This window comes from Heteronotia binoei, chromosome 14, assembly GCF_032191835.1.
Source record: "Heteronotia binoei isolate CCM8104 ecotype False Entrance Well chromosome 14, APGP_CSIRO_Hbin_v1, whole genome shotgun sequence".
In the NCBI taxonomy this organism is placed as follows: domain Eukaryota; kingdom Metazoa; phylum Chordata; class Lepidosauria; order Squamata; family Gekkonidae; genus Heteronotia; species Heteronotia binoei.
In genome coordinates this window covers 72,282,164-72,293,410 of record NC_083236.1, presented here as the reverse complement: position 1 = coordinate 72,293,410, position 11,247 = coordinate 72,282,164, and the positions used below count along the sequence as shown (strand labels likewise).

Here is an 11,247-nt window from a genome sequence, read left to right as displayed (position 1 = left end):
GAGTGTTGCATGCTGCTTGTTTTGAAGAGGGAGGAGCATAGACATGATGCGATCCGAGTGACCTGTTGGCAGGTTTTCGAATTTAGAGGCAATGGAATTCCTGACCATGAAGCCAACGCCAGAAAGGCAGCTCTCAGCCTTTGACTTACCCGACCAGTAAAGGGTATAGCCAGCACCGTGTTCTTGAAGACTACCTTCCTCAGGGAAACGGACCTCACTGAGAGCTGCTATTTCAATATTCAACCTGAGAAGTTCGTGGGCAACTAGAGCAGAGCGTCGTTCAGGGCGACCACTGTCTACTGTGTCAAGCATGGTTCTGATGTTCCAACAAGCAAGCTTTAGTCTTTGCACACTTTGTGAGGCAGGTGCATGCCTTTTCTTTGTTGTTATTTTTCAACCGCAAGTAAGGATGCCCGTTGACCGCGGCTATCCAAGTGGGGGGGGGGGGGGAGATGAGCTTTGTTTAGGCCACCTTTTCTAGGCCCCTCTCCATACAGAGCAAGCAGTGCTGTCCCTAAATAAGGCTGCTTGGTCGTTCAGGGTGCTGCCAAAAAATGCTTTCGTCTCCGGGTCAGCATCAGGCGACCAATACCCTGAACCGCCTACATGCAGGATCGGGACTGCGGCTTCCAGTGGCATCTTCCACCTGCCGTTTCGCCCCTTGCCCATCGCTGCAGGACTTGGTATGTTGTGGGTTGTGGATGTGGATACCTTTCAGACCTGCGCAGAAGAATTTTTAGGTGAAGCGCAGTGTGCGCAGTACTGGCTCCACCCTTTCACCATGGGGTCATCTGCCATGGCCAGTAAGCCGGGATGCCGGCAGAGAGTCCTCCAGGTGGTAGATGTTACATTAACGAGCTCTGTCTGCCCGGGCTTGATGTTAGAGTTTTCTTTCTCTTGGCTGGCGAGGTTGGTGAGCGCAGCCTGCCCATCCGGTTATACCGCCGGACATTCGGTAGCACCATGACGTGGCAAACTCTGTGAAAACGGGGGGGACCAGCGAGAAGGTGTTGCCACGGATGCAGTAATGTAGGAGAGGCCATTGCAGTGACCATCTGCCAGGCATAGCCAGACAGTGACCACGCAGCGTGCACTACACCGGGAAAGGAGAGGCGATGTATTGCACATGCACTTACCCGGGGGGGGCAGAACACCAAGGAGGGAGCCCCCCCACCCCCACTCGCAGATCTATTGAGCTGTAAAATGGAGCCCACTCTCCCCAGGGGGGAGCTGTCTGTGGGGAAGGACCACTTTGCGTGAGGGATGTGGGGGGACACTTCTACGCCAACTGTGGAAGGTCTGCTGTCCCAGAGAGCTGGTGTCACCTGTCACCTGAGTGGATTCAGATCCTCTTGCCCAGGGCCCCTCTGCCCACCTGCTTCGGCCCGGCCTCCAGGGCTTTTCTTTTGGCACCAGAACGTACGGGAATGGTGTCAGGGGGTGTGGTCTAATATTCAAATGAGTTCCTGCTGGGCTTTTTCTACAAAAAAAGAAACCCTGCCTACCTTCCTTTATGCTGTATTCCACAGGAGTGCTCCCCCCTTGCCCCGAGGGATTTTGGGGAAATGGCCACAGTGCTTGTTGTGCTCTCCTTGTCCTAATGTTTGCCCCCCTCCAAGAACCTTCATCCTTGCTTGAGGAAATCCCTGAACTTTCTTGGGGACTTCTGTAGCTAAGGCTGGGGCACAGTCCCCATTGCCTTGGCCGTCTCCTCCTCCCCACCCCCCTGCTGTGGTTGAGAATTAGCCAGCCGGGCTGGGGAGGGCAGCTTGTGGGTGACTAGACAGAGCTTTCCTTTGGAGGGGTGGAGCACCCACAGTGCTGCTTTGTCAGCCCCAGCTCTCTCATGGTCTCCACTGAGGTCCCCTCTGGTATTATAGGCCTCCGGGGTGGGGGGTGGGGGAGTGGCAGAATGCATCTCTGGGCAGAAATAAGTCTTATCCTACCTTTGCAGGAGACAGGAAAGCAGAGGGCTGGCCTTTGTGCAGTCACCTTAAGACAGCAGAGCAATCCTACTGGATCATAGTATCTAGTCCAGCTATCAAATGCTGGAACGCTATCAAGTGCTGAAGGATTGAGATTGGCAGTGGCGTTCCAGAAAGAATGTAGAAAATTCAAACAAAATAGTAATTTGAAAAGCCAGGAAATGAATTACTGCACTGAACCTGTGAGTACAAAAGACGATCCCTTGAAGAAGGATACTTCTGAAACAAAATTTTACCGGTTCTTTTATTATTCATTGGACTACAGTTTGAATGTTGCCTGGTTCTTTGGACAGAAAAAGCAATGGCAACACAATATAAACAGAGATCTAAAAACAATTGTGTCAAGATTACAGTTTGACACATTTTACAAAAATCTATAGTATTGTGCAAAAACATCCAATTAATATTCCAAAACCATAGATCACATAGAGAGCATAAAGTCCCAAACGGAAACACTGTTTCTAAGGATGACTCCAAGGAATTTTTTATAAAAAGTCTATAAGTAAGTTACTCAGAAGTAAGTTCCAAACAGAGTCCTCCCACTGATGTCGGCTTCCGAAGGAGAAATCCTTGCCTTCACGCAATCACCGGCTTCAATCGCATTCCGCTGCACCTGCAGCTTCTTCACAAAGACAACTTACAAGGTCCTCAGACCGGCCTCTCTCAAATGCCCATATTAGAATTTTCAATTGGCGGCCAATTTGGAAGCCGACATCAGTGGAAGGACTCCGTTTGGAACTTACTTCTGAGTAGTGTTACTCCTTATAGACTTTTTATAAAAATCTTGTCGGAGTCATCCTTAGAAACAGTGTTTCTGTTTGGGGCTTTATGCTCTCTACGTGATCTATGATTTTGGAATATTAATTGGATGTTTTTTCACAATATAATATATAGATTTTTGTAAAATTTGTCAAATTGTAATCTTGACACAATTGTGGCAGTTGTGTCGTGCACAGGATGGTTTGCTGTCTGTATCACTGAATTGTTTACTAGCACACAGAAGTTGCAAATTGTGGATTACACTGAGAATTATTTTCAACACAGAGTGTGTCGTTTTTCTCTAGTTTTGTTTACCTCCATGGTCCCAATCTCCACTGACGTCAGAAGGACCCAGGGCAGCTCAAAGGTATCAATGAATTAAACACAGGTTATATTTATTAGAGGTGCTTGTTGGATCTGTAGTTGAGATGCAAAGTAAGCCAAGCAAACCAAGAGCGTCATTGTTGTGTACAAATCCACTAATACAAAAAGATTTGGGTTTGCGGGACACGACCCAACTAGTCCACCTCCCACAATATCTTCAGGACAGCAAGTGCCGCCTGGGAACCGTCTCTGCAGTCCAGGCCAGCCTCATGATCTACCGGGTTCTTGCCCGTAGCAGAGCCTGGCATGGCAGGTCCTGGTTCTGGAAGCTCCAGCGGCCTGCAGCGGGAGACGGCCCTTCGGAGCTCTGTTGGTTTCCTGGCGGGGCAAGGGACAGCAGCGGAGTCTGCAAGAGGTCCAGTGACAGGTTTGTCTGTTCTGCCTCCGATGCTGCCATCCTGTAGCCCAGAACCCCCATGGCATCCTTGCATGCCTCCTGGAGCTTTGCCACCTTGGGATAAGGTAGGGTCTTCCTCCAGGCCTGGGAGACATTCACTGCATCCCGGGCCCCAACGTCAAAGGCCTTTGTGCCCAGGCCCTGCCCGTGGGTGATGTTGTGCACCCAGGCCTGGAGGCGGGGAGTGAAGCGGAGACCTGCGAACCTGTACAGCTGGGCAACCATGGCCTGGGGATCCCGGACAATATCTTCGTAGCGCATCGACAGGTAACGTCCGTGGAGGAGGCCAGGAAGGCCACAGCTGCCTTGGGCATAAATCTCCAGGTGGCTTTTGCAAATCTCCCGCATCACGGCATAAGGCTCCGTTCCCTTCTGCCCACGCTGGTGCCCCATCAGAATGCTGCTGTCTCGGGCCAGTTCGCCTGCTGTGTGCTCACGGGAGCGGAAGACAGCCCGGGGATCCCTGACCAAGTGAATGATCTTGAGGTTCAAGGAAGGGTCATCCAAGAGAGAGTAGAGCACTCTGAGGCTAAAGAACCGGACCTCTTTCAGGACCACGTGACTGTAGGTCTTGCAGGCCTGCGCCACCTTGAGGAAGGGGTACTTGCCACAGAGGGTCTTGCAGGCACCTTGAGAGATGATGTCACTGCGCTGGAAAGAGCTGCATGCGGGGGGAGAACACAGGGCCCGGCTGGCCTCCCACTGGAACAGGGCTGTTTGGTTCCTCTGCTCGGACATGTAAGCATCAAAGACGGACATGTCACACTTGAAGACAGACCGGACAAGATCTCGAACGGCCATCTGCAGTGCCTTGGCGCTGTTTTGCTGCATAGTGGCCCACACGTGCCAGGCTGGCTCCATCATGTAGAAGACGTCGGGATGCTGGCTGAAGATCTGGCCCACAAAGGAAGACCCTGACCTCCAAGAGGAGAGGACGAGGACGTGCGTCTGGGCTGGCTCCACCTGCCGGGGGCCGTCACAAATGTGAAGCTGAGCAAAGTAGACGAGGGCTGTTGCTGGCAGTGCCAGGATGACAAGCACTTTCAGCCAGTTTGTCTTCGGCATGGCAGCTGGGAGCCTGAGAATGGGACAGAAAGAGCATGTCTGAGAGTGCTGAGCCCTCCCCTAACCCCTTGCTACTGGCCTGGATGATTCTCCGCTTCAGCTGTCCTGGCACCTGATTGGAGGGCAGCTGGTAGCACATGTCTCCTCTGTTGACTGTAACAGAATGCAACATCTGGGAGTCCTGGGCTGGAAGGCTGGGCTGTGAGGTCTTCCCCCCCCAAGGGCAAAGGGTCCAGGAGGGCTGAGTGGGATCTGCACTCAGTCATTAAGCTCCCTGGATGGCTGTGGAGGGAATTCAGGGTGTCACAAGCAAGGGGCTCTACTGGCTGTCACCACTCTAGGAAGGGCATGTCTGGGAGGGCCCAGAGAGGGCGGGGTTTGGGAAGGGAGGGGCCTCAGCATAGGGCTTCCAAGACGGGTAGAAAATCCCTGGAGACTTTGGCAGTGGATCCAGGAAAGGGCGGGGTTTGGAAGGGGAAGGGCCTCCCAAAACTGGGGTGGAAAACCCCTGGAGTCTTTGGGGGTGGAGCCAGGAGAGGGTGGGGTTGGGGAGGGGAGGGGCCTCAGCATGGTGCAATGCCATACAGCCCATCCTTCAAAGCAGCCATTTTCTCCAGGGGAATTGATCTCTGCAAGGCTCCAGAACTTTTATGCACTGTAGTAGTCTTTGAGTTAACCACATTCAAATTGGATTCGTCTTCAAAAAGGGGCTTTTCAGCACAAGGATTTAAAGAGACATTATTCATACAGAACCCTGGAAATTCGGCTATTGTAATTCGTCACTTTTGAAATGTTAATGATTGGATGAATTTATAGTGTTATTGTTAAGAAGCTGTATTGCCTTACATAGTACATACATTGTATATTATATTTTATTTTTTGGTGCATCTCATCTCCGTTTTCTGCTGTCTAGAGATCAGCTGTAAAAGCAGGAGATCTCTAGGCCCCGCCTGGAGGCTGGCAACCCTGAGTGCCAAGCAGAGTGGTTGGTTTGCTGCTCTCAGCACAGGTACTGTGGACTGCCCACAGCCAGCCCCTCCAAGCAGGAGAAGAGGCAGGAATGCAGCCACGCTGGCGGTCCTGTTGACGCTTCAGCCCGCCATCTCCACTGAAAGCCCCACCAACTTCTTCTTTCAGCTACAAAGCATTGCTTTTGGGGGGGGGGACACATACAGCACCCCCTGGACCTGGGCAGCACATTGGGGAGGGACGGTGGCTCAGTGGTAGAGCATCTGCTTGGTAAGCAGAAGGTCCCAGGTTCAATCCCCGGCTTCTCCAAAAAAGGGTCCAGGCAAAATGGTGTGAAAAACCTCAGCTTGAGACCCTGGAGAGCCGCTGCCAGTCTGAGAAGACAATACTGACTTTGATGGACCGAGGGTCTGATTCAGTATAAGGCAGCTTCATATGTTCATATGAGGGCCGAGGCAATGGGCAATGTGCTACTGTTGCATTGGTGCTCCAGAAAGATTTAAAAAGTGAAGCAGCCAACATTTATTTAGTTCTTGAATTTTCATTCCTCCCTTCCTACGAATGGGATTAAGGGGGGTTGCAACATTGATTATAAACATAAAAGCAATTTAAAACGTATTTCCAACTCTTAAAAACGGCTTTCAGACTATAACTGGGGTGGCCAACGGTAGCTCTCCAGATGTTTTTTGCCTACAACTCCCATCAGCCTCAGCCAGCATGGCCAATGGCTAGGGCTGATGGGAGTTGTAGGCAAAAACCATCTGGAGAGCTACCCTTGGCCACCCCTAGACTATACTATACTATCTCACTAATGTCCCACATCAGTTGTGCCGCATTCATGCAGGTGAACCTAGAGCAGCACCCACCAGGTGTTCAGCGCTGCCATCCAATCTGGCTCCTCCCACGGCCACAAGTGAAAAACGAAGACGTCACCTTGGTACTCCAGGCAAGGAAATTGTTATATTGGTGTTTTTATGAGAACGGCACACAACGCACTGACCTTAGGCACATATCTGGGGGTGCATTGTGGCTATGGGGCACTGGCCAAGCCCTTTCTCTGGGGGCTGGTTCCTGTTGGATAGTGCCATGTTTTTAAGGGACTCGGAGAGAAATCTAGGCTCTGGGGTTTTACCTTGTCAATGCCAATCTAATTGGACAGTGCGATGCAGAGGTTCAGAGTCTGGAAATGAGTTCCGATTCCCCTGTTAGCCATGAGCAGCCCTTGTGCCCATCCCTGTCTCCAGGCCACACCAGCGACTACTCACCGCTTGATCTGGAAATTGCCCTCCTTTTTCTGAGTGAAAAGGAAAGAAATCCTTGAGCCATTCTGACACGTTTGAGCCCACAATAAATAACGCTCCCCCCCACTCCAGGAAACCTGGCACAACTCACTCCAAAGAACACAAGCCTGGAGTTTCCTTACCTAGCCTCTGTGCCCAAACAGCCTGCCAGCTCTAAATCACCCCTTTGCTAACCACGACCTCCATGGTAGCTGCAGTTTGCACCCAGAAGAGCAGTTCACCGTCCCCATTTGCCCTGCACACACGTACCCATGCAGGCATCCATAGACCCCCTACCCCAGCTGCCTTACCCGCTGTGTTTTGCTCCACCACCCTTCTGCTCCTGGGCCTGCCTCTCACGGCCCCCCAGGGGTCTGGGAGAGTGCAAGGCTGTGGTGCTGCTGGGTGACTGCAGGAGGAGATGCAGACTCCTGGGAGCTCCAGTCAGGGCACCCTCGGGAGGCGGGGAAGGGTGGGGACAAGCTGGACGGGACTCCACCTGAGGGAGGGAAGGAGAGCCCCGTTGCCTTGGGGAGGGAGGGAGGGGTGGCCATGCAACACCAGCAGGATCCCAAAACCACAGCTGGCCAGCCTCCCAGTCCAGGGCAACAGATCCGCTGCTTGCACAGTCTGCGGGTGGTGCGGTGGGGGGGGGGGATTAGCAAGGCTCAGGGTGGCCTGGACACACCGGAAGGCCTGGCACAGCCAGGACTGAGGGCCATCCCGAAGAGAGAGAAAACCCAGAAAGGTGAATAGCGGGCAAGTGGTTTTTATTTATTTAGATTTATATCCTGCCCTTCCAGCGAATGGGCTCAATACGTTAAAACAATAAAAACAATTCCAATAAACAGGCCTTTTTCTGAACAGGAACTCACAGGAACGCAGTTCTGGCTGGCTTGGCACTGGGGGTGTGTGGCCTAATATGCAAATGAGTTCCTGTGTGAAGCCATGGTGATGCCAGAGGGTGTGGCCTAATATGCAAATGTTTCCTGCTGGGCTTTTTCTACAAAAAAGGCCTGACCATAAATATCATATAATACAACAGTTAAAACAATTCAGCACTATTCTAATCCTGGGCTGACATCATGCTGGTTGTTGTTCTTGCCCCTTTCTCCCTTCCTCCAGCCGCTGGCATCGGCCCTCCTGAGCTCCCCAAAGGCTGCAGGAACTTCTGCTCCGTGCTCCCGGCTTCCTGCTGGATCACCCCTTTGCCCTCAGATGGTGCCGAAGGGAGCGGCTGAAGTGGTTCGTGGCCCTGCCTGGTGTTTCTGGCCTGGGGGGCAGTTGCAGTGCCCTGAGAAAGGGGAAGCTCACCCTGGTCTAGGGTTGCCAATCCCCAGGTGGGGGCAGGGGAGCCCCAGTTTGGAGGCCCTCCCCCCGCTTCAGGGTCATCAGAAAGCGGGGGGAGAGGAGGGAAATGTCTGCTGGGAACTCTGTTATTCCCTATGGAGATTTATTCCCATAGAAAATCATGGAGAATTGAGCCGCGGGTATCTGGGGCTCTGGGGGGCTGTTTTTTGGGGTAGAGGAACCAAATTTTCAGTATAGCATCTAGTGCCTCTCCCCAAAATACCCCCCAAGTTTCAAAAAGATTGGACCAGGGGGTCCAATTCTATGAGCCCCCAAAGAAGGTGCCCCTATCCTTCATTATTTCCTATGGAAGGAAGGAATTGAAAAGGTGTGCCGTCCCTTTAAAGGTGATGGCCAGAACTCCCTTTGGAGTTCAATTATGCTTGTCACAGCCTTGATCATGGCTCCACCCCCAATGTCTCCTGGCTCCACCCCCCCCAAAGTCCCCAGATATTTCTTGAGTTGGACTTGGCAGCCCTCCCCTGGTCCAGCTCCTCTGGGTCTCTGTCAGCCCCCTACGCGGGGAGCCTTGTGTCAGCTGGGGAGACAGAAGGGGGGGCCAGGCAGGCAGCCCTTGAAGCTGGTCGCTCCCCTCTGGAGTAGGGATGTGTGCAAACGCACACACAACATCAGTATTTCTCAGGTTCAGGTATTCCAAACAAAAAAAAATTAGTATATATTCCAAAGCCCAGTATCAGTGTTGTATTGGGATTCGGGAAATAATTGGTTCTGCCATTCAGTGCCATTATACTCCATGGGAACATTCCCCATAGGATATAATGGGCACTGGAGCCCCAAGCTGCTGGGTTTCCTCCCATTTAAACCAAAGAGTGCCGCCTCTCAGCTGATCGGTTCAAAGGGGAGGCTACCTTTCCCACTTCTGCCCCCCTCCCCCGGAGCAAAAGGAAGGGCTGGAATGGCTTCCTGCACCTTGGGAAGGGGAGGCGTTCAGAAATCCCCTTGGCAGCATGCCTCCAGGAGGAAAGGCCCCTTGCCTTCCCGCCACCCGCGGAGGGAGGCTGCCACTGGGCCTCGAGGAGGAAAGGCCCTTTGCCTTCCCGCCACCCGCGGAGGGAGGCTGCCACTGGGCCTCGAGGAGGAAAGGCCCTTTGCCTTCCCGCCACCCGCGGAGGGAGGCTGCCACTGGGCCTCGAGGAGGAAAGGCCCTTTGCCTTCCCGCCACCCGCGGAGGGAGGCTGCCACTGGGCCTCCAGGAGGAAAGGCCCTTTGCCTTCCCGCCACCCGCGGAGGGAGGCTGCCACTGGGCCTCCAGGAGGAAAGGCCCTTTGCCTTCCCGCCACCCGCGGAGGGAGGCTGCCACTGGGCCTCCAGGAGGAAAGGCCCTTTGCCTTCCCGCCACCCGCGGAGGGAGGCTGCCACTGGGCCTCGAGGAGGAAAGGCCCTTTGCCTTCCCGCCACCCGCGGAGGGAGGCTGCCACTGGGCCTCGAGGAGGAAAGGCCCCTTGCCTTCCCGCCACCCGCGGAGGGAGGCTGCCACTGGGCCTCCAGGAGGAAAGGCCCTTTGCCTTCCCGCCACCCGCGGAGGGAGGCTGCCACTGGGCCTCGAGGAGGAAAGGCCCTTTGCCTTCCCGCCACCCGCGGAGGGAGGCTGCCACTGGGCCTCCAGGAGGAAAGGCCCTTTGCCTTCCCGCCACCCGCGGAGGGAGGCTGCCACTGGGCCTCCAGGAGGAAAGGCCCTTTGCCTTCCCGCCACCCGCGGAGGGAGGCTGCCACTGGGCCTCGAGGAGGAAAGGCCCTTTGCCTTCCCGCCACCCGCGGAGGGAGGCTGCCACTGGGCCTCGAGGAGGAAAGGCCCTTTGCCTTCCCGCCACCCGCGGAGGGAGGCTGCCACTGGGCCTCCAGGAGGAAAGGCCCTTTGCCTTCCCGCCACCCGCGGAGGGAGGCTGCCACTGGGCCTCCAGGAGGAAAGGCCCCTTGCCTTCCCGCCACCCGCGGAGGGAGGCTGCCACTGGGCCTCCAGGAGGAAAGGCCCTTTGCCTTCCCGCCGCCCGCGGAGGGAGGCTGCCACTGGGCCTCCAGGAGGAAAGGCCCTTTGCCTTCCCGCCGCCCGCGGAGGGAGGCTGCCACTGGGCCTCCAGGAGGAAAGGCCCTTTGCCTTCCCGCCACCCGCGGAGGGAGGCTGCCACTGGGCCTCCAGGAGGAAAGGCCCTTTGCCTTCCCGCCACCCGCGGAGGGAGGCTGCCACTGGGCCTCGAGGAGGAAAGGCCCTTTGCCTTCCCGCCACCCGCGGAGGGAGGCTGCCACTGGGCCTCCAGGAGGAAAGGCCCTTTGCCTTCCCGCCACCCGCGGAGGGAGGCTGCCACTGGGCCTCCAGGAGGAAAGGCCCTTTGCCTTCCCGCCACCCGCGGAGGGAGGCTGCCACTGGGCCTCCAGGAGGAAAGGCCTTTTGCCTTCCCGCCACCCGCGGAGGGAGGCTGCCACTGGGCCTCCAGGAGGAAAGGCCCTTTGCCTTCCCGCCGCCCGCGGAGGGAGGCTGCCACTGGGCCTCCAGGAGGAAAGGCCCTTTGCCTTCCCGCCGCCCGCGGAGGGAGGCTGCCACTGGGCCTCCAGGAGGAAAGGCCCTTTGCCTTCCCGCCGCCCGCGGAGGGAGGCTGCCACTGGGCCTCCAGGAGGAAAGGCCCTTTGCCTTCCCGCCGCCCGCGGAGGGAGGCTGCCACTGGGCCTCCAGGAGGAAAGGCCCTTTGCCTTCCCGCCACCGGGCCTCTCTCCCTGCTCCCTCCCCCCGCAGAAAGGCTCAGGGGACCTGCCTCCCCTTCAGAGTCTGGCGGTGCAGGAGCCCTGCTCTGCTGGCAGCCTGCCCTGGCTCTTGTACTGAGCTGGGCTGCTTTCCAGCCTCACAGCAGCAGGAGGAGGATGCTGTCTGGGAGAGACGGATGTCCAAGGAGGAGGGGGCAGCCACTCCCATGAAGAAGTGGTGCTACCAGCAGGAACCTCCACTGCAGTTTCCACCCATGGAAGCTCTAGGTCAGGAGTGTGCATTGAAAGGCTTCAGAGTCGTGCCACCTCAGCGGTATGGCTCGTTAGTGAGGGGAAGCCT

The 11,247-nt window shown here is 55.6% G+C and overlaps 1 protein-coding gene across 1 annotated transcript; it reads right to left on the bottom strand.

The window, feature by feature from the left end:
• Positions 1–3,342: 3,342 nt before the first annotated feature.
• On the bottom strand, positions 3,343–4,590 carry CHST4 (carbohydrate sulfotransferase 4). The gene has a single exon (XM_060253880.1). The coding sequence runs from the start codon at positions 4,588–4,590 to the stop codon at positions 3,343–3,345; it is 1,248 nt and encodes a 415-aa protein (XP_060109863.1).
• Positions 4,591–11,247: the final 6,657 nt, after the last annotated feature.